Genomic DNA, 22184 nt, shown 5'->3' with positions numbered 1-22184 from the left:
ACTTGGGGCGCTGGGAACGTTCTGCAGCCTGGGCAGGGGCTGGACGGCGGCCAGTAGCGCCTGCCATCTTCACAGCTCCTCAACTCTAGGGAATTCCTAAATAAAAATGACTGGCAAACTTCACAGCCACAACCTTGATCATGTGGCTCTGGAGTAAGCGGGGAGATTCCTGCAGTTGTCCGCAGGCCTTCCTGACCCAGCAATCTGCTGGCCGCCTGCAGCCCGAGGCGCCTGGCTTCTCGGAGCTTTTTTTTTTTTGCCAGTCCTAGGGCTTGAACTCAGGGCCTGGGCGCTGTCCCTGAGCTGCTTCTGCTCAAGGTGAGCACTCTACCCCTTCAGCCACAGCACCGCTTCTGGCTCTTTCGGTGTATGTGGTACTGACGAATCGGGCCCAGGGCTTCACACATGCTAGGTAAGAACTGTACCACGAAGCCACCTTCCCAACTCTCCAAAACTCTTTTAAAAGCCAGAAGTGGAGCTGTAGCTCAAGAAGTAGAGGGCTAACCTCGAGTAAAGGAAGTTCATGGATAGTGCCCAGGCTAGTCCCAAGACTAGCATGTGCGCGTGCACGCACACACACACACACACACACACACACACACACACACACACACCCTTCTCCTGCTTCAGCCTCCTAAGAACTGGGATTATAGGTGTACACTACCATGCCCAGGCACCAAGGCTGACCGGCTGGCACTTTGGGCTGGATTCAAGGGCCTGGGGACTCCCCTCCCTCAGCCCCCGCGCCCACCCCTGACACTTTCCTTAGGCTGGTGGGAGTTGGGCAGGCAGGGGCAGCTTCCCTTACCCTGGGCCCCATACCTAGGTTGTTGTCTGTCAGCACCTCCTTGACCCTCTTGGTGATGGAGTATGTGTCCAGCTCGGGGGACATGGCCACAATTTCCTGGATGCCCCCTACGGCCTGGCCGGAGTATGTTTTCCCGGTGGGTGTGGTGCCCGGGCGCGCCTCAGGCTGCTGGTTTTCCTTGCTGCTCTCCAGAGAGAGGCTCAGGGGCTCCGGGGAGCTCTTCTCTGGCCCCGTGGGGCTTGGGGGTGGCGATGGTGAAGACCTTAGCTCCAGGGGACTGGCTGTGGGCCACAGAGACAGAGGGCGGTCACCCCCAGCAAGGAAGGGACCCACCCTGAGGACACTTCCAGGTGCCCTGCATCTCCCTGGGGAGACTGGGCATCTCAGTCACTCACGGTGGCGATCCCTTAACCAAGAGACCAGAGTTACTATCACTAAGCCTGGCACCACCACCGGTGGCTCACACCTCTAATCCCAGCTCCTCAGGAGGCTGAGATCTGAGGATCACAGTTCAAAGCCAGCCTGGGCAGGAAAGCCTATGAGACTCTTATCTCCATTCAACCACCAAGAAAGCCAGAAGTGGCGCTGTGCCCGCCTTGAGCGGAAAAGGCCGAGTGAGAGACTGCGCAGACTGGGTGGCCTGCCCTAGGCCACATGCTGTGCGCTGGGGGCCCCGCCAGGGCCCCGGCAGAGCAGGAGGAAGCCAGGGTGCCTGAACTCCAGGGCACTCTCTGGGGCGGTTTCCTCACCCTACAAAGCTCAGCCCGCCCACCCCGCCATGCTGTCCTGAGGAATGGGTGGGGGGTGGGGGGCACAAGGCCTGGGGGGTGGGGGGAGGGCGGGGCGCTCTGTGCTGCGTGCTGAATCTGTGCAGCTGAGACCAACCAGACCCTGTGTGTGGCAGGGCCCCTCATTCACTGGTGGGCAAAGCTGGGGCACAGGGCGTCTTCTGCTGGCCGCTGTCCTTTGAGGAGGGATGAGCACAGGGAGGTGGTGGGGGCCGGGTCCCCAGGGCGGCAGCCGCGGGGGGGGGGGACCCTGCGGGACTGCGAGCCCCAGGGGTGCGCTCACCCTGGGCGGCGCTGGGCGGCTGAGCCCCCGCCTGGCCCAGCTGGTCTGACAGCCACAGCTGCATGCGGATGAACGGCTCCCGGCCCTTCTGTGTCAGCTTGCTCCAGGGCTTTGGCCGGGACAGCATGTCGCTCACACTGCCCTGCGACAGGCCCAGCACCTGGGGGGACAGGAGAGTAGACAGGTAAAGGGAGAGGAGAGAGGACAGGTGCGTGGTCAGGTGAGGGGCAGGTGCGTGGTCAGGTGAGGGGCAGGTGCGTGGTCAGGTGAGGGGCAGGTGCGTGGTCAGGTGAGGGACAGGTGCGTGGGCAGGTGAGGGGCAGGTGCGTGGTCAGGTGAGTGGTCAGGTGAGTGGTCAGGTGAGGGGCAGGTGCGTGGTCAGGTGAGGGGCAGGTGAGTGGTCAGGTGAGGGGCAGGTGCGTGGTCAGGTGAGGGACAGGTGCGTGGGCAGGTGAGGGGCAGGTGCGTGGTCAGGTGAGTGGTCAGGTGAGTGGTCAGGTGAGGGGCAGGTGCGTGGTCAGGTGAGGGGCAGGTGAGTGGGCAGGTGAGGGGCAGGTGCGTGGTCAGGTGAGGGGCAGGTGAGTGGTCAGGTGAGGGGCAGGTGCGTGGTCAGGTGAGTGGTCAGGTGAGGGGCAGGTGCGTGGTCAGGTGAGTGGTCAGGTGAGGGGCAGGTGCGTGGTCAGGTGAGGGGCAGGTGAGGGGCAGGTGAGGGGTCAGGTGAGGGGCAGGTGCGTGGGCAGGTGAGTGGTCAGGTGAGGGGCAGGTGCGTGGTCAGGTGCGTGGTCAGGTGAGTGGTCAGGTGAGGGGCAGGTGAGTGGTCAGGTGAGGGGTCAGGTGAGGGGCAGGTGCGTGGGCAGGTGAGTGGTCAGGTGAGGGGCAGGTGCGTGGGCAGGTGAGTGGTCAGGTGAGGGGCAGGTGCGTGGTCAGGTGAGGGGCAGGTGCATGGTCAGGTGAGTGGTCAGGTGAGGGGCAGGTGCGTGGTCAGGTGAGGGGTCAGGTGAGGGAGGACAGGTGAAGGGACAGGTGGACAGGTAAGGGGACAGGAGAGCAGTCAGGTCAAGGGGGAAGGTGAGGGGAGCCCAGGACTTGGACTGGGTGGGTGGGATGGGGTGTGCCCGCCTCCCGCGCCGCCACCTTCTCCCCGAAGACCCGCTGGCAGATGCCGTTCTTGGCCAGCTTCTCCTTGACCCTGCGCGTGAGGCCGGGCGTGTCCACCTCGCGGTACATGTACAGCTCGTACTGCTCGGGCGTCAGCGGCGGCACCGTGGGGCGCAGCGCGCGCGGCGCGAAGGGCGGGAACGGGGCGCGCGCGCCGCCCGGCGCCTCGGCGGCCTCGGCCTTGAGCTCGGGCCGCGCCTCGTCCTCCGCCTCGTCGTCGGGCTCGTCGCGGTCGCCGGCGCGGGCCCCGCGGGCCCCAGGCGGCCCCGAGGCGGACGAGGCGGAGGAGGGCGCGGGCGAGGCGGGCGCGCGGCCCGGCGCCCAGGGCGGCTCCAGGCAGCAGGCCGCGTCGCCGATCTCGGACTTGACCCGGCGGATGATGCTCTGCACGAAGGCGGCGGGCGACAGCGCGGGCCGCGGCGCGGGGCCGCCCTCCTCCAGCTTCACGGCGGGCGCGGGCGGCTCGGGCCCCGGCCCCGGCTCGGGCTCCGGCGGCGACGCCGCGGGCCGCCGCGCGCCCTCCAGCTCCAGCAGCGCCCGCTGCTGCGCCTGCATCTCCCGCCGCGCGCGCTCCAGGATGCCGCGGATGGCCGCCTCCGACGTGCTGCCCGCCGCCGCCGCCGCGGGGCCCGCCGCCGCCGCGCCCGGCTCGCCTGCGGACCGCACGGGCCGGGTCAGGACGCGGGGACCCCGCAACCCCGCCGTCCCGACTCCGGCCTCAGCCCCCACAGCCGGGCGACCTGGCCCGCTAGAGCGTGAGTGCGCGCGCACGTGTGAGTGTGTGCGCACGTGTGTGCGTTGAGTGTGCGCGTGAGGGTGCGCAGGCACCAGTACTGCGGCTTGAACTCAGGGCCTGGGGTTCTTGCTCGTTTTTTTCACTCAAGGCTGGTGCTCTACCAGTTGCGCCATCCCTCTAGTTTTTTATGTGCTAGTCTCGGGGCTTGAACCCTGGGCCTGGGCGCTGTCCCTCAGCTCTTCAGCTCAAGGCCAGCGCTCTACCGCTTAGGCCACAGCACCATTTCCGGATTTCTGGTGGTTCATTGGAGATCAGAGTCTCACAGACTTTCCTGCCCGGGCTGGCTTTGAACTGAGATCCTCAGATCTCAACCTCCTGAGCAGCTAGGACAGGCGTGAGCCACTGGTGCCAGGCTAGAGCACGAATCTTAATAACACAAGACAGGGCAAAAAGAGCAAGTCCGCGAAGAAGACACACGAAGTGTCCAAGCAAGCAAAATAACCAGTGTCATTTACTGAAAAAACCATTTCAACAAACTGCAAACGAATGGAGAAATAGGAAAAACAGTACGCTGTGGGGGGTCTGGGGCCCGTGGGTGTTTTCCAGCCTCGGAGGTTCAGCGTGCCACGTGAATAAGTGAATGGAGAAAGAGTAAATACATCCACACACTCCCAGGGGGCTGTGTGTGACACTCTACTACAATGTGTCATGAACCAAGGACAGCTGACCTGTTTCTCCCCCCCTGCCTCCCCCCCACCTGTGACAGGTACCCCCTCCTCTCCTGAGAAGGGCCCTTCCTCCTGCATGGGTGGTTTTCCTGGTCTCTACTAAGTCTGGGCCCTGGGTCATCCCACAACACCGCACATGTGCTCCACGCAGCCACCAGGGGGCAGAAGACCCCACGGAGCGGTGGGGATCATCCTCGCTCAATCTCCTGGCTCCAGCTCAGGAGCTGTGCTGGGCTGCGCTGGGCTGGGACTGAAGCTCTCAGATCCAAGGGAGGGACAGCGCAGGCCGGGGGGAGAGGAGTCACGCCCGTCATTTTTGCTGTCACTATTTCTACAGCACCTTCTACGTGCCGGCTGCTGCCTGCCTCTGCTCTCGCTAGATCTCCACACAGTGCCAACACGCTTTCCATCTTAAAGATGAGTGGACAGAGGCACAGAGAGGCTACGTAACATGTCCAAGATCACACAAACCACAGAGCCAGCAGTCGTGACCAGTCTGTCTGGTTGCCATGATCACAACAGGTGACTTCCGGGAACCGATCCATGTGGACAGGGTAGAGGGCTTCCTGGAGGAGGTGGCTCACCAGCCAGTAGGAAGGTGTAAGCAGGAGTCTGGCAGGGAAGAGCGCCTGGGGTGGGGAAGGCAGAGGCTCTGCCCTGGGGGGTGGTATGGTGTGTGTGGGGGGGGGGTGCTCCTGGGATGATAGTGGGTTCGTGTTAGACAGAAGGGGCAGGAAGATGATATTTAATCGTGAAGGCAGCAGGGACCGAGGCCAGTATCTGAGCGGTGGCATGCACGCTTTGTGCTTGTGGAAGCTCTGGCACACTTAGGATTTCTGGAATGGACTAAAAGTGGGCGAGGCGCTGCCCCTCCCTAGTCCAAGGCTGCTGGGGGCCTCGGCCAGTACTCACCCCCTTTCTGAGACTCAATCTCCTTCTTGGCCTGCTCCAGAATGCTCTTGATGGCATCGTCCGAGCCTGTCTCCGGCGTGCGGATTCTTGGCGTGATGCTGCCTGGGAAGGCAGGAAGGCCTTGGTCCCAACTTCAGGCTGGCCTCGCCTGCCTCCCGAGGGCAGGAGGCCAAGGGGTACATGCCCCCACTCCCCCACTTACTTTGAATTAAAAATAAAACAGGGACTGGGGATGTGGCTTAGTGGTAGAGCGCTTGCCCAGCATGCACAGGGCCCTGGGTTTGATTCCCAAGTACCACATACACAGGAAAAGCTGGAAGTGGCACTGTGGCTCAAGTAGTACAGTGCAGGCTTTGAGCAAAAGAAGCTCAGGGATAGTGCTCAGGCTCCGAGTTCAAGTCCCAGGACTGGCAAAAAGTAAAAATAAACAAAATAAATAGCTGGGAACCAGTGGCTCATGCCTGTCATCCCAGCTACTTAGGAGGCTGAGATCTGAGGACTATAGTTCAAAGCCAAACCAGGCAGGAAAGCCTGTGAAACCCTTATCTAATTAACCAGCAAAAAGCCAGAAGTGGATCCACGGGTCAAGTGGTAGAACGCTAGCCTTGAGTGAAGAAGTTCACAGACAGCACCCAGGGCCTGAGTTCAAGTCCCAGCAATGGCATATGTGTGCGCGTGCACGCATAATAAAATGACAGGCTTGAGCCACCAGCACTTTGCTGGAATCTTAGCTACTCAGGAGGTTGAAATCTGAGGATGATAGTTCAAAGACAGCCTGGGTGGCAAAGTCCATGAGACTCTGATCCCCAATGAATTACTCAAAAGGCCGGAAATGGAGCTGTGGCTCAAGTGGTAGAGCGCTAGCCTTCAGCATAAACGCTCAGGAACAGCGCCCAGGACCACAGTTCAAGCTCTGAGACTGGCACCAAAAAAAAAGATAAAACGGACAGCCAGGAGGAGGGCAGAGAGGACAGACAGACGGCAGCACCGCACTCAGGGTAGTGTCATGTCTCCCTTGGAGGCTGCTCTGTGGGGAAACCGAGGCACAAGGCTGTGGAAGCGAGGGCTGTGGCGAGCGTGACCTGTGAGGCACCCCGACTGCCCAGGGCATCTCACCCGTGGGAAACTGAGGCTCAAACGACAGACCCAGCCTCTTGGTCGGTCAGCAGCATGGGCAGCGGGCAGGGCGGCGGGCAGGGCGGCGGGCAGGGCGGCGGGCAGGGCGGCGGGGTGCGGGGGGGGGGAGCGTGTGGGGTGCGGGGCGCGTGCAGCGGCTCACCTCGCTGCCGCACCTGGACGGTCCTGAGGGCCAGCACGTTCTGCTCGTTGGACAGGAAGTGCTTCATCTTGAGGAAGGGCTCCTTGCCCTTCACTGTGAGCTTGCGCCAGGGCTTGGGCCTGGCCAGGATCTCGCTCACCGAGCCCTGGGACAGGCCCAGCACGTAATGGCCGAACACGCGCTGCCCGATGTTGTGCTTGAGCAGCTGCTCCTTCACCTGGAAGGCGATGTCCGCCGTGTCCAGCTGCTCCTCCTCCGCCGCAGGCCCGGCTCCGTCGGCCGGCTCGGGGGCTCCAGGGGGCTCCGGCCCGGGCACCGGGGTGGCGGGGGCCGGGGGGGGCTTGGCGCTGTAGAAGGCCGTGGGGAACACCAGCAGGCTGCCGGCCTCCCCCTTGAAGGCGGCCGGGGAGGGGACGGGCTTGGGCAGCAGCGGGTCCCCTGACGCCAGGCCGGGGAAGGGAGACAGCGAGAAAGTCCGTGCGCCGTCGGGGCCCAGCAGGGGCTGCCCGGGGCTGGGTGACAGGGGGTCCTCGGGGCCTGGTGGAGGGGGCAGCTCCTGTGGCGGGGGGAGCGGGGGGTACGGGGCCTCCGTGCCCAGCGAGCACTTGATGGAGTCATCTTCAGAGGGATCTTCCTCTAGAACACCAGGGGATGGACAGACGGACACAAAAGGGACAGAGTGACGGGGAGTTGGGGGGGAGACACAGAGAGAGAATGAGTTGGGGGGGGACCGAGAGACAGGGAAGAGGAGGGACAGAAGCCCAGAGAGGGAGGGGAGAGGGAGGGGGCGGGGAGGGCTATAGGTCCATGAGCACCATTGCTGGCAGTTGGTCCCCCCATTCTCCAGCTCTGCATCCAGAGCCCCCCACAACTGGGCGCTTAACCCCCACAGCTGCTGTGGGCACTGCACGTGGCCCAGGGCAGGGAACAGCAACCACACTACCCCGGTGCTGCCCTGGGCCTACCCGGGGACCCCCTCCCTCACGCAGCACCCCCGTCACCCCACTTTATAGGTGAGGAAACACAGGCAGCGAAAGTCTTGGACAAGTCGCGAGGCTGGAAGGCGATGGGGCCCCTACAGGGAGCAGACCATTTTGGGGAACCAGCAATGACCAAATGGGTCATCCCCAGGGCTTGGCTATGGGGTACAGAGTGAGCCCCTTTCTTCCCTGAGTTCACCCCAAAGCCCTCCCTGCCAGACTAGGGTCTGGGGTGCGAGGTCTCAGATTGGGCAACTTTGGACGTGGGGCGAGTCAGGGGGCTCAATCACCACATTCCCACTCCCTGGCTCTTAGGACTGGGAGAAGGTGGGGGACCCCAGGCAGCCCCCCACCAGGCCCAGGTTCCAGAGCTCCCCCTACCAGGGCTGGCCAGGAGCACCGGCTTGTCTAGCAGGAACTTGGGTGCGGGGAAGAAGGTCTCCCTGGCTATGAGCATGGAGTCCTCAGCCTTGGCCAGGCCCTGGGGAGACAGGAAGTGGGGCTGAGGAGTTCCGGGGTAGGGGCATTGGGGAGAAAGGAAGTGGGGCCGAGGGCGCGGCCAGGGGCAGCGTAGGGCACTCACCTGTGGAAGGCTGCAGGAGCTGGAGGCCAGTTTCATGGCTTTGAGGATGCTGAGGGAGAAATGGAGGGGCTGAGACCAGCAGACCCCTGACAAGGAGCCCCCCCAGCCCCCCCAGCTCCCACGGTGGCCCACATTGGGCCTCTCGGATGCCAGAGAAGCCACCTCTGAGCTGCACCCCAGCCCCCTGCATTATGGTTTCAGCCAATTGTGGCATACCGTCTCCTTCCTCCAACACCAAGGGGCCACCTGGGAGGCCCCGCGGCCACCCCAGAGCCTCGAGTAGCTGGCTTGTTAACTGACTGCCACATTCCCTGGAGATGGCCGCATCTGGTGACCCCCGGACCCTGAGTCTGACCCATAAAGACAGCTCCCTCGTAAATCTCCCTACCCACTGCTCTTGAAGGAAAAGCTGTGAGCCACCATGCCTGCCTGGCCTGAAATGGACCCGTTTAGTGGTACCAAGGACCAGCAGCAAGGAGACAGCAGAACGTAAGGCGCCAGTGGCTCATGCCTACAATCCCAGCTACTCAGAAGGCTGAGATCTGAGGATCATGGTTCAAAACCAACCCAGGCAGGAATGCCCAAGAGACTCTTATCTATAATTAACTACCAACAAGCTTGAAGTGGAGGTATGGCTTAAGTGGTAGAGTGCTAACCTTGAGCAAAAAAGCTCAAGTCCTGGCATTGGCATGCACGTGTACAGACAGACACAGCAATGTGGGTCGGTGGGAGGGGAAAGGGCATGAACTCTGACCCCTGTCCCCACCCTGCACTGTACCTCAGCTCCGTCTTAATTTCTTCATAATCAGACTGGGCGCGGAGCTTTCCTTCCAGTTTCTAGAAGAGGGAACAAAGTTGGTAAGGCTGGCCCAGGGCTGAAGGCAGTGACCCGCCAGCCGACCGGCTGGGGTTTCCCCCGGGGTCTCCCGGGACCGACCTCGATGGCCTCTGTCTTGGCCGCCAGCTGGCGCTCCAGGTCGGCGATCTGGTTGGCCGAGGCCTCCTCCAGCTCTCGCAGGGAGTGCCGCAGGTGCTGCGCGTCCCGCAGCAGCCGCAGGATCTCCCGGTCCTTGGAGGCCAGCGCAGCCTCCAGCCGAGGTCCCGAGCACAGGGCGAAGTTCACCTTGTCCTGGGGGCAGAGCAGTGCTGAGGGGTTGCCAGACAGGAGCGGGAAGCCAGGGCTGCTCGCCCCGCCCAACTCCCACCCTTCCTAGACCCATGGTGGGGCTCCAAGCCTAACAACCCAATGTGCCAGGTGCTTGGCGGCCATTCAGCCCCCGGGCTCGTGCCTGTGACCCAGAGACTCAGGACACTGAGATGTGAGGATGGAGGTTCAAAACCAGCCCAGGGCAGACTAATCCAAGAGATTCTTGAGTAGAGCTGAGGCTCAAATGGTAGAGCACCAGCCTTGAGCAGAAAAGCTAAGTGAGGGTATGAGACTGAATTCAAGCTCCTGTATCAACACACACACACACACACACACACACACACACACACACCCCTCAATACAAAAACAACACACACACAACATGGACTCAGAAAAATAGGACTGGGTATGTGTGTAGCAGAAAGTGGTAGAACATCTGCTGAGTTTAAATCCCAGCATTGGAAAAAACCCACCACAAAAGGAAGTGGATAAAGGTAAAAGGTTTGTTTTGTTTGTTTTTGTCAGTCTTGTTGCTTGAACTTAGGGCCTGGTCTCTGTCCCTGAGTTATTGCACTCAAGGCTAGTACTCTTCCACTTTGAGCCAAAGCACCACTTCCAGTTTTTGAGTAGTTAATTGGAGATAAGAGTCCTACACAAACTTTTCTACCCAAGCTGGCTTTGAACAGCGATCTTCAGATCTCAGCCTTCTGAGTAGCTAGGATGACAGGCACGAGCCGCCCGGGCCCTCGGTTTTCTATCTAGGTCCTGTCCCATCCTGGGCAAGTGAGCTCAGTCAGACTTGAGGCTCTGCAGCTGCAGCTCACACTTTGGTGGCACCCTCCTCCCCACTGTTTCTCCAGGTTTTAGGAAATGGCTCCTTTGACCCAGATGAAGACAGAGAGATTGCTGCTCGGGATTGTGAGTCAGGCTGGCCTCCGTCTCCACTACAAATAAAAACAAAGCCCACGGGAACCTCCCCACCCACTTCCAACCCCACCTTCTACACGGAGATAAATGCCAATTAAAACAGGAAGCGGATGCCATTAATACATTACATTAATTAGCATTGAGCGCCACCGCAGTGCTCAGAAAAGCTCAGCTCCCAAACCAGCCCAATCCCTGTGGCTGATTAGCCAGGCATTTGCTGGGTCCATGGGGTTAATTAAGAGCCATTGGCAGATTCCTCTCCATGATTCCTCGGCGGGACTGGTGCACGATCAGCCCACTCTCGTGTCCTTTCCCTCCATTGTGGACATCCACACACTGCCTCCTGGGACAAAGACACGACCCCGGGCCGACCAGCTCCCATCCCAGGACTCCCCCCTCCCCACCCCTTCTCTGAATTCTCACAATGACACACATGCACACAGAAATATAGAGACATTCTGGATGCCCGTGACTCATGCCACTCAGGAGGCCGAGATCTAAGAATCATGGTTTGAAGCCAGTTGGGCAGAAAAGCCCATGAGACTCTTATCCTCAGTTAACTACAAAAGCCAGAAGTAGAGCTATGGCTCAAGTGGTAGAGTGCTAGCCTTGAGCTTATGAAAGCTCAGGGACAGTGCCCAGAACTCAAGCCCCATGGCTGGCAAAAAAGAAAAGAAAGACACAGGCATGGCAGAGGCACACAAAAGGAAATCTTGCTCAAGTCGTGTGCTCCAAGAGCCACTTGAGCAAAACCCCACACAGGCACTAACGATAGTAGGAACACCCAAATTTTACTGGGCATATACTATGAACCCAGAACTGCATTTAGGTTCTTGACACTAGATCCTTGGGTAGATGAGGAAACTGAGGTATGGCATTGGCTCTGGGGGAGGAGAAATGACCAGGGGAGTGAAAACCATCCCATCCTAGGCAGCCACCCAACTTGACCAGACTGTGTCCAACAGAGACCCCTGGTGGCCACCACCATTACTGCACTGCACCGGCTGTCTAACTCAGTTCCCCAGTTGGCCCCCCTGCCAGCTGGCACGGCCTTCTTCTGGTCTGAGAAGGTGCCAGGCATTCTTGGAGGAGGTGGTGGTGGTGGTCAGGGATCCCCCAGGAGAGATACTAGGCTTTTTTTTGTTGGAAACTTGAGCTTGAAAAATGTGAGGAAGTGGCGCTGTGACTCAAGGGATAGAGTGCTGGCCTTGAGCTGAAGAGCACAGCGACAGCACCCAAGCCCAGAGTTCAAGCCCCACAACCAACCAAAAAAAAAAAAAAAGTCCCTCTTCATTTTGGCTGGGAAGGTGGCTCAGTGGAACAGGGCTTGCCTTGCATGCATGAGGCCCTGGGTTCGATTCCTCAGCACCACATAAGCAAAAAGAAAAAAAGCCAGAAGTGGCGCTGTGGCTCAAGTGGTAGAGCGCTAGCCTTGAGCTGAAGAGCCGAGGAACAGCGCCCAGGCCGAGTTCAGGCCCCACGACTGGACCCCCCCCCCCCCAAAAAAAAGAAAAGAAAAATGAGAAAGCATGGCTACATCGTATCTTCTGCTAGAAGGGCAGGAGAAGGTCATAGCATGCCAGCTGAGCATGCTCAGACTCCCACAATCCCCTGTGCACAATTCCACAATCACAAACCACCACGCACCTACTGGCGCCTTGAGACCCCCTCCTCTCTGCCTGGCCCCCAATCTCACCCCACTGGGCCCCTGCGGGGAGCAGCAGGCCAGGCGGATGGAGCTGTTGACGGAGGCCAGCTGTTCCCGGAGACTCTCCACCTCCCGCTGGGCGGCCTCGGCTCTCTGGGGAAGACAGGGGGTTGGGGGTAAGAGGTGCGTGGGGGCAACTCGGGACTCCACCTCCATCATCTCCCTGCCCACCACAGACAGGGCTCCAGACACGGGCCTCCAAGGACCTCGGCCCTGACCCCAGTGCTGACGGAGGCCTTGCTCAGAGCTAGAGGGCCAGGTGTGTGCACCTCCAGGTGTTTCTGTCACATTCCCAGCCCCACAGCCCTCCTGTGTACCCTTCCCTCCCTCCAGCCCCCTCCCTGGGGCAGAGGCGCCTCACCTGGTTGGCCTTCTCCAGGTTTGTCATAATCAGGCCGACTTCATCCGCCCTGAGACAGGAAGGGAGACCCTGAGGGTTCCCAGAGCACAGCCCCGCAGCTTGACCCCCTACCCCAGCCCAGCCTGACCCCCACCCCAGCCTGACCCCCACCCCACCCCAGCCTGACCCCCACCCCAGCCGGACACCTACCCCAGTCTGGCCTCTACCCTAGCCTGACCCCCACCCCAGCCATGGCCTGAACCTGCCTCTCGACCTGAAGGGCCAAGGAAGAAAAAGCCAGGCTGCAGGCCCAGCTCCCACTCCTCAACCTTCCACCCCTCCAGGACCCCCTCCTACCCCAAGGGTGCCACCAATCCCTGGAGAGCCCCAGCCAGCTCTACCCTCCCCCAGCCCCGCCCGTGGGCTGTGGGCAGGAGAGTGCTGTGGAGTGGAGTGGGGACCTGGGGCACAGATCAGGGGAGGCAGAGGAGGCACCTGCGGGGTCAGAGGCATCAGAGGGCATCAGAGGGAGAAGGCTGTGGCAGGGATGGGGTGGGGTGGAGGCTGTCTGGGGGGTCAGGGGTGGAGGCTATCTGGAGTCGGGGGTGGAGGCTGTCTGGGGGGTCAGGGGTGGAGGCTGTCTGGGGTCAAGGGTGGAGGCTCTCTAGGGAGGTTAGGAGTGGAGGCTATCTGGGGTCAGGGGTGGAGGCTGTCTGGGGGTTTGGGGTGGAGTCTGTCTGGGTTCAGGGGTGGAGTCTGTCTGGGATCAGGGTGGAGTCTGTCTGGAATCAGGGTGCAGGCTGTCTGGGATCAGGGTGGAGTCTGTCTGGGATCAGGGTGCAGGCTGTCTGGGATCAGGGTGGAGGCCGTCTGGGATCAGGGTGATGCAGGCCATCTGGGATCAGGGTGGTGCAGGCCGTCTGGGATCAGGGTGCAGGCCGTCTGGGATCAGGGTGGTGCAGGCCGTCTGGGATCAGGGTGGAGGCAGTCTGGGATCAGGGTGGAGGCAGTCTGGGATCAGGGTGGTGCAGGCCGTCTGGGATCAGGGTGGTGCAGGCCATCTGGGATCAGGGTGGTGCAGGCCGTCTGGGATCAGGGTGCAGGCTGTCTGGGATCAGGGTGCAGGCCGTCTGGCATCCGAGCCAGCTCACATACTTGGAGGCCGCCTCCTCATCGTACTTTCGGCGCAGCTCTATCAGCTCCGTCTGTGTAGCCTTCAGCGCTGGGGAGACACAGGCGGGTGAGGCCCAGGCAGGGCTGGGGAAGGGGCGAGGGGTCTCCCCACAGCTTCCCAGGTGCGCACCTGAATGTAACACCTTGATTTTCTCCTCGGCCTCCCCCAGTCTGGCTGCCAGGGTGAGCTGGACGTCCTGAAGGCCCCTGAGGAGAGGACGCTGGTGCAGGCCGCAGGGGCTTCCGTGGCTCCCAGCCCTCCCTCCCCTCCCCGCGACAGGCACCCCACTCTGCATGGCAACTGTGTGCCCCCCTGGGGATGCTGTGCGTTTTCTACAGCACCAATGGGTCTCAGTTTCCCCATCTGCAAAATGGGTTTCTGCCTCGGGGTGTCACAGGCAGGCCCAGCCCGGCCCGGTGTGCAGTGTGTGGTGAAGTTGGTGCTTGGGGGCCACGGAGGCTCCTGGGGAAGAGAGGGGGGCACTGGCAGGGTTGGAAAGGTTGATGCAAAGCTGCGGCACCGGACATGGCCTGGCTCTGTGGTGGAGGGGAGGAGCCCCTGAACTCCGACTTCACCCACCACCCACCGCCTGGAAGTGCCTGGCCCCCAGAGCCACTCCTACCGCCCCAGCACCCGGCGGCCTGCCTGTGCCCGCACGCCAGCTTCCTGTGCCAGCCCTGCAGTTATGTGAGCCAAGTCCTCACGTACCAACCTCCCCCAAATCAGTTCTGGGTCTCCAGACGGGCCCTGATCCAAGCTGGGGCACTGACCCCCATTTTTCAGATGGGGAAACCGAGGCTCAGAAGAGTGACAGCTCCCCAGGGTGGACAGCCAAGCCCCTGGGGTGAGGCTCGGGTCTGGGCGGCCAGGGCACAACCCCCTGTCCCCCCCTCCAACCCCCCTCCCCCCCCCGCAAGGCACCCCTCCCTCACTTCTGTTTCTCGGCCTCATTCCGGTGCAGCAAGGCGTCTGTCAGGTGGGCTTTCCCGGGGGCTCCGGGGACGCAGCTGCCCTCAGTCAGGATGGGTCCCGGGGGACACAGCCCGTCCCTCTGCTCTGCAGGGAGACAGAGACAGACACCCATCGCCCAAGGAGCAAGGTGACAGATGACAGCATGGGGCCTGGCCTGTGGCTCCTGGCAGCTTGGCCGAGGTCCCACAGTGTCTGCCTCCATCATCATCCTCACCACCACCACCACCATCAGCAGCAGCAGCAGCAGCACCATCACCCATCATCATCATCACCATCATCATCACCACCATCACCCATCATCATCATCATCATCATCATCATCTATTTATTTCTGCCAGTCCTGGGGCTTGAACTCTGGGCTTTGGTGCAGTCCCTGAGCTCTCTTCAGCTCAAAGCTAGTGCTCTACCACTTGAGCCACAGCGCCACATCTGGCCTTTTGTGGTTTATCAAGCATAAGAGTCTTACAGACTTTCCTGCCCAGCCTGGTTTCAAACTGCGACCCTCAGATCTCAGCCTCCTGAGTAGTTAGGATGACTGGCGGGAGCCACTGGCAGCGCCCTGCTTTGAGTCTACTTGTTAACGGTTCCCCAACTTCAGGGGCTAAATGCACAATCACAGATTCCCTACCAGAGCCCACAAGTTCCGGGTCTACAGAGCGGCAGAGCGTGGCAGAAAGGAATGTGGGCACTACCTGGAGGTTGGCACCCACCCAGGAAGTCATGGGCTCCAGGGCTCTCCACCTGCCCCTCTCCTCCCAGACATGGCTGGACTACATCTCCCAGCATCCTTTGCAGCCAGCCACTTTGGGTGTAGAAGGGCGGGCTGCCCCCTCCCGCCCCACCTCTGCAAACTCTACCTTGTTTCTCTGGGAGCAAATCTCAGCAGTGGCATTCCCTGTCACGTGGAGATGGGGCACCTCTGCCCTCTAGAATGTTCTCCACCCACTTCACCCGCCCTTCAGCAGACTGAGATCTGGGCTCACTGCTTGTCTCTGCCCCCAGGGTGAGGGGGAGGCCGTGTCCAGCTGCTGGGGCCGCCTCAGTACCTTTGGGCCCGCGGCGCTCCGGGTGCCTCTTCCACGGGGCGGGGGGGTCTCGCCGGGCCTGGCCGCTGGGGTCCCAGCTGGGGGGCTGCGGTCTGTTGTCCAGGCTGCGCCCCACCTCAAACCTGGACACAGGGTCTGCATGGAGAGAGAAGGGGGGAGAGTGGCTATTCTGTGGGGAGCTGGCGAGATGGACCGCCCCAGGGCCCCCCAGAGCAGCTGCGATGGCTCAGAGGTGCACGGCCCCCTCCCCCCGTGGTAGCTGCGATGGCTCAGGGGTAAGCATCCCCCCCCCATCACATTGTCTGTCACCATAATGGTCCGTCTTGATCCCACAGTGGCTCTGTGGCTCCCCATCATGGTGTGTCACTGCGCTGGGTCCCCGGCCCCCTCTGAGCCTGCATGCTGTGGGGACACTGAGGCAGGGCCCTGTGGAGGTCTAGGGGCTGAGGCCAGCCCTGGCCGTCCCTGGCGCCCTGCTCCGTTTCCTCAGAGATCTTGGCACACAAAGCTGGCAGCAGCCTCCTGTGCCTCTCGTCTTCTCGTAACAAGTAGTCCTCTACCTCCACTCTTCGTTGTTGGTCATGGGGCTTGAACTCTGGGCCTGGGCACTGGCCCTCAGCTCTTCAGCTCAAGGGGAGCGCTCTACCACTTGAGCCACAGTGCTACTTCTGGTTTTCTGGTGGTTCATTGGAGATAAAGAGTCTCACCTACTTTCCTGCCCAGGCTGGCTTTGAACCGTGATCCCCAGATCTCAGCCTCCTGAGTAGCTAGGATTACAGGCAAGAGCCACCAGCGCCCGGCTTCAACCTCCGCTCTTCATGTAAGCCACCTCCAACTTCTGGTCCCTCTCCACGGCTTCCTGGCTAGCCCTTTCTCTTCCTCATCCTGGGAAGGGATGGTGGGGGGGGGCTTCCCTGGGGGTGGGTGCTAACAATCCCGGAGGTGTGGGGGGGCGGGGGGATTCCCAAACAAGGCGGCCTGGAGCACTGAGGGTCCCTTGCCCCGAGGTCCTGAGGGCGCCTTTCCTGGGAGTATGCTGGGCAGCCACGCCATGGAAGCCAGTGCTTCCTCGCCTCAGGCCGGGGCCCTGGGGTCCCGGGGTCTGGTCCCGTCCCTCCAGTTCTCTCCTGGTCTAACCCAATACATTTTTGTGGACAGAAGACACCAGGGCAGGCAGGGGCTTCAGGTCAGGCTGGAACAAGGCGCCCCCTTGTCTTGTGCGGCCGCCTGTTTGTTTAGGTGGCAGGAGGCCGGACCACGGGCACGCGTGGCGGGTGAGCAGGTGTGAGGCGGCGGTGCGGCTCTCTGTCAGCCCCCCTCCGCAGCGGGGTCTGCCATTATGTCTCCCCCGGCTGATGTAATTATACATTGACATAATTAACCCAGCAAGCGCATTAGGCAGGCCAGCTAAAAATTCATCTATAATTATTTGTTGTGTGCATGCTAATGAGTCCATCTGCACTGCCTTTGTATAACACAAGCAAATTAATTTACAAGTCTGGATTTTTTAATAAGTTCAAGGAATCGCTTCCCATTGTGCCCGCAGGTTTGAGAAGGAAAGAGAGGGTGGATGGCCGCAGGGGTTGCGGGGAGCGAGGTGAACTCAAGGTGAGCACCAGGATTGTTCTGGAAGTGCAGTGAATGGGGCGGGGGGGGGGGGGGGGAACGCAAGGCTGAGTCCTGTTGGCCATGTGCCCTTTGCACACAGAACCGACTGTGCAGAGCCTCAGTTTCCCTGATGGTCAAGCAGGCCAGGTGTGTAGGGCGGACGTGAAGAATGTGGAGAGGGGAGGTGTGGGGCACTGCAGGGGGCCCTGGCTGCTGATACTACCCCAAGAAGGCAGCATGCCTGGCAACGCTCTGGGGTGTCAGGGATGCTGTGTGGCCCCCAGTGCTCGCGCTGCGCCCCAGGAGGGCGTGCCTTGAGCTCATGCCACCCTGGCACCCAAAGCCCAGCAGAGACGGTTGTTTGGGGAGGGCCTGGCTGGCTCAGTTGTCCTTCATCTCCCTGTGCAGGGGGAGCTCACCCCCATACCGCGAGGTACATACTGCTGATGGGGAAACTGAGGCATGCCACGATGACACTTCCCCGAGGTGAGGCGGTGAGATGGCTAGAACCAGGCAGATTCTCCCAATAGCTGTCAGAGGGGCACCGCGGGAGCCCTGGGGTCTGCAAACATCTGTCCTGTGTGTGTGGCCTGTGTGTAACACTCCTGGTGTGGGAAGAGGGCTGGGGACCCCCGGGGCTGCGGGAGGGACCTTCTGTTTCTTTCCAGGGGCCAAAGTGGAGAAACAGTTACAGTTCCCTCTTAGCTTCTAATGAGGCTGTCAATCACAAGGTCCTGCCTACTGGCAAGGAGGTCGCTTGACTCAGGCTGGCCAATCAGACACTCCCTTGGGAACCTGAGCCAGTCTGCCAGCCAGTCAGGGCTCAGGCAGCTGCCAGGGCTGTTCAGGCCAAGCAAGATGGACAAATGGGAGCGACGGGGATGAGGATGCAGAGGGTCTCCGACACACAGTATGAGTTTAGTAAATGTCTACTGAGCAAGGAAAGGCGGGCGCACCGGACCCGGGGCCCTTCTGAGTGCGGAAGGCGGGCGGTGGTGTGGGTGTGGTGGCCGGGCCGGCACAGATGCTCCATCCGGGAAGATGGCAGAGGGGCTGGACCATAGACATCTGGGTTCAGGTCTCATTTCTCACTCCATGCAGGGCCGCAGATAAGGTGTCCTACTGCTTAAGCCTCAGTTTTCCCTCTCTGTAGAATGGACACAGTAGGCACCCGTGAGACCACCTCGAGGACTCAATGACTTAGTGACAAGCCGACTTCACAGCGCGTGGCTCCCGATGGGCTCAGCAAAGGCCAGCGGGACACCTCAGGGAGCCCCGAGGGACCCGCTCTCACGCTGACCTGCGTTGGCCCTGCCCACCTTGGTCTCCTGGGTCTTGCCCACCTCAGCCCAAGGAAAGAACCAGAAGCTGCACATGCGCAGGTAAGCAGGGCCAGATGGAGCCTCTCAGCAACAGGGGAGCTGAGGGCCAAAGAAGTAAGTCAGGCACCTGCGGCTCACGCCTGTCATCCCAGCTACTAGGAGGCTGAGACCTGAGGATCACAGTTCAAAGCCAGCCCGGGCAGGAAAGTCCATAAGACTCTTATCTCCAGTAAGCCACCAGAAAACCAGAAGTGGCGCTGTGGCTCAAGTGGTCGCGAGCCAGCCTCACATGAGGAAGTTCAGGGGCAGCGCGCAGGCCCTGCGGCCCCGCCCCGGGACTGCCACGATGAAAGCAAGCAACAAAAGTCAGCAGCCACTAGACGCAGGAACCCCAACGCTGAGGTGTCTACATCTAAGGACCCCCTCGAGGAGCTGAACTGGAGTGGGCGGGGCCAAGAGGACAGGAGAGGGGGGACCCCACACCCGGGCAGGCTGGGCGCAGGACGCACAGTATATGGGTGTCCCCAGTGGCCGGTGCTGCGGTGCTCCTGAAGGGGGGGGCATTAAGTCCATCCCAACACAGGTGCCCTGGAAAGGTTTTAGGGGATGCCGCCCACAGCTGGTGTAGATGCATTTAGGCAGAAGTATACGTGCACCCCTCCACCATACCCCCGGCCTCCACCGTGCCCCCGGCCTCCACCATACCCCCGGCCTCCACCATACCCCCGCCTCCACCATACCCCTGGCCTCCACCATACCCCCGGCCTCCACGGTGCCCCAGCTTCCACGGTGCCCCAGCTTCCACGGTGCCCCAGCTTCCATGGTACCCCCGGCTTCCACGGTGCCCCCGGCCTTCACAGTGTCACCGGCCTTCACAGTGTCACCGGCCTCCACAGTGTCACCGGCCTTCACAGTGTCACCAGCCTTCACAGTGTCACCGGCCTCCACAGTGTCACCGGCCTTCACAGTGTCACCAGCCTTCACAGTGTCACCAGCCTTCACAGTGTCACCGGCCTTCATAGTGTCACCAGCCTTCACAGTGTCACCGGCCTTCACAGTACCCCCGGCTTCCACGGTGCCCCCGGCCTTCACAGTGTCACCAGCCTTCACAGTGTCACCAGCCTTCACAGTGTCACCGGCCTTCATAGTGCCTCTAGCCTCTTCAGTGTCTTCCCCCCCTGCATCTGCAGTGCCGCCCAGCCTCCACGGTGGCTCCCCCCATCCCCGGGGCTGAGGCTGGCTCCATCTGGGCCCTAGCGAGGCCCACTTCAGTTCTTGAAGCTTCATTTTCCCCCAGGGATGGGCTGCTGCCTTCCTCCCCTAGGGCTGGAGCTGGCTGGCTTCTCTGGGTGAGGGGCTCCTGGCTTCAGTGGGGGCCAAGGGGTTGGGATTCTGCTGTGTGACCCTGAGCAAGTGGCTAGACCTCTCTGAGCCTCATGCGTCCTCAGAAGCCCAATGTGTACACAGGACAATGGAACCTTCCACCATGGTATAGGGGGTCGGGGATGTTTGTCTATGGGGACTGGAAGGTCCCCAGAAATGCCCCAACAGGCTATCACTGAGCCCCACGTCTTCCTCAGGGGCATCTCCATGGGCCAGCCCTGGCAGTTGGGCGGTTGTCTGTCTCCAGAGCCCCAGGGCAGCAGGGATGGACTCTGATGCCAGCCCGGGGTGCTGGCGGGAGCGGCCTGGCAGAGGGCGGGGGAGAGGGGGCTGCGGCGGCGGAGGGGAGGGAGCCGGCCTGCCGGGGACCACAGCATCACCAGGCTTTGTCTGTCCTCTGATGACCGGGGACCCCCGCAGGCCTGGGGGAGGGGGCACTGTTCCTGCAGACCGCAGTGTCCAGAGAACGAGTCCACTTCCTGCGGCGGCATGCCCACCAGGGGGCACCAGAGCCAGTCTTTTGCCAGCTCCGAGCCTCCCTCCTCCCCAGAGCAGGTGCAGCACACACAAAAACACGAAGATCTCAAAGCCAGGACCCCCCCTCCCGCGGCTCACGCCTGACACCAGCTGCTCAGGAGGCTGAGATCTGAGGGTCATGGTTCAAAACCAGCCTGGGCAGGAACTTCCCTGAGACTCATCTCCAATAAACCACTGAACCAAAAGGCCACAAGTGGGGCTGTGGCCCACGCAGCAGAGTCAGCCTTGAGAAAAAGAACTCAGGGACGGCACCCAGGCCCCAGGTTCAAGCCCAGGAGCAGCACACATCCACACGGAACGCAAAGACCGCAGAAGTACTAACCCCTCGCCACCCCGCACACTCAAGGGGAGAAAAGGTGCTAAAGTCAGGGCCTAAAGCAAAGGGTTGGTGAGATCCTCATGTATATGTGTGTGCGTGTAAACTCAAGAGACACAGAAGCAAAATCAGGAAACAAAAGGTGGCCTAGTGGAGAGGAGAGGAAATAAAGATTCCCAATAGTGCACGGGTGATATCTCTAATATATAAAGAGTGGTGACAAATCAATAAGAAAGTAGCATCTGCCAGGAAGGTGGACGAAGGATATACAAACTGGACACACGGATTATAGGGAGGGATTTTGTGTCCAGTAAAGAAGGAAGTGCAGTATTTACTCAAATAAACCAATTCTGGCTGCCAGACGACTACCACATATTTTTCTTGCCAAGTTTTAACTCCTGGATCTCAGCCCCCAGGCCAGGCCCTGCCAGCACCGCAGAGCCCTAAGCTGGAAGATGCTCAGGAATGTTCAGCACACACACACAGAGCACAGGCAAGTTCCTGAGTCTCTGTCACGGCTGGGAAGGAGGAGGCTCAAGCCATTTCGTTGAGGGCAGAGATGACTCTGCGTGTGCTACCAGCCTCTGTTTTGACAAAAACGGGAAAAAAAAGCATGCAGGGAAAAGAGGAGAGGAGGAAAAAAACGCTCCAACAAATTGTTTTCCTCCGAGATGAGTTTCCTTCAACTTCTGCACCCCCGGAGCCCATGGGGCGTCCGTTTCTTTTACGTAATTGGGAAGACAAACCACAAAGCCCGCAATGGTCTAAGATTCCCTACCACACCACTCACCATGATCTCCACGGCCCCCAGCCTACGCTGGTCACCTTCACACCCCAGTCTGCGGGGTGCTGAGCTACCCAGGGCTTTTGGGGTACAGAGCATAGCACCTCTTGCTGGCCCACGGACAGATTCTATGATTACCTCTCCTTGAAAGACATGGACATGGGCACTCAGAGAGGGTAAGACCCCCTGGCCAAGGTCACACAGCACAGACACCACACTGAGAGCCAGGCAGGTGTTTCTGTGGCCTCAGCCCAAACCTAACCATGCTGCTGACCAGACTCGCTCCAAAAGAAGGGACAGAGCAAGCCACACACGTGTGAGGAATCATAAAACCCTGCATCTTATTTAAAAATAGCAAATGGGGGGAAAACCCACAAAAAAGCAAAGGCAGAAGAATGCATGGCACTCACCTCTCTTCGCTCTTCTGCTCAGCAACGATGCCAGCCTCTCTCCCACTCGCTTTCCGTGTTTGGCTTCTCTCTCTCCCTCTCTCTCTCTCTCCCTCTCCCTCTCTCTCTCTGCCAGTCCCGGGGTTTGAACTCAGGGCCTGTGCTGTCCCTGAGCTTTTTTGAGTCACAGCTCCACTTTTTTTTTTGGCTGGTTAATTGAGAGGAGAGTCTCAGACTGTTCCTGTCCAGGTGGTTTTGAACCTGGATCCTCAGATC

General features: G+C 60.7%; 1 protein-coding gene across 1 annotated transcript in view; it reads right to left on the bottom strand.

Moving 5' to 3' along the window:
- The window catches only part of Cux2 (cut like homeobox 2), a 40883-nt gene that overhangs the window by 5223 nt on the left and 13476 nt on the right, over nucleotides 1-22184 (bottom strand). The window contains exons 4-18 of the mRNA XM_042669030.1: nucleotides 15570-15704; nucleotides 14484-14607; nucleotides 13681-13757; nucleotides 13533-13599; nucleotides 12399-12447; nucleotides 12026-12130; nucleotides 9193-9384; nucleotides 9034-9092; nucleotides 8256-8304; nucleotides 8054-8153; nucleotides 6693-7328; nucleotides 5414-5515; nucleotides 3014-3690; nucleotides 1880-2039; nucleotides 823-1089 (exon numbers count right to left, since the gene is read on the bottom strand). Of these exons, the coding sequence (XP_042524964.1) occupies nucleotides 823-1089; nucleotides 1880-2039; nucleotides 3014-3690; nucleotides 5414-5515; nucleotides 6693-7328; nucleotides 8054-8153; nucleotides 8256-8304; nucleotides 9034-9092; nucleotides 9193-9384; nucleotides 12026-12130; nucleotides 12399-12447; nucleotides 13533-13599; nucleotides 13681-13757; nucleotides 14484-14607; nucleotides 15570-15704 (2799 nt within the window). The remainder of the gene's footprint in view (nucleotides 1-822; nucleotides 1090-1879; nucleotides 2040-3013; nucleotides 3691-5413; nucleotides 5516-6692; nucleotides 7329-8053; nucleotides 8154-8255; nucleotides 8305-9033; nucleotides 9093-9192; nucleotides 9385-12025; nucleotides 12131-12398; nucleotides 12448-13532; nucleotides 13600-13680; nucleotides 13758-14483; nucleotides 14608-15569; nucleotides 15705-22184) is intronic.

This window comes from Dipodomys spectabilis, unplaced genomic scaffold (genome assembly GCF_019054845.1).
Source record: "Dipodomys spectabilis isolate Male_0828 unplaced genomic scaffold, ASM1905484v1 ptg000480l, whole genome shotgun sequence".
Taxonomy (NCBI): domain Eukaryota; kingdom Metazoa; phylum Chordata; class Mammalia; order Rodentia; family Heteromyidae; genus Dipodomys; species Dipodomys spectabilis.
This window is presented reverse-complemented; position numbering and strand designations above follow the sequence as displayed.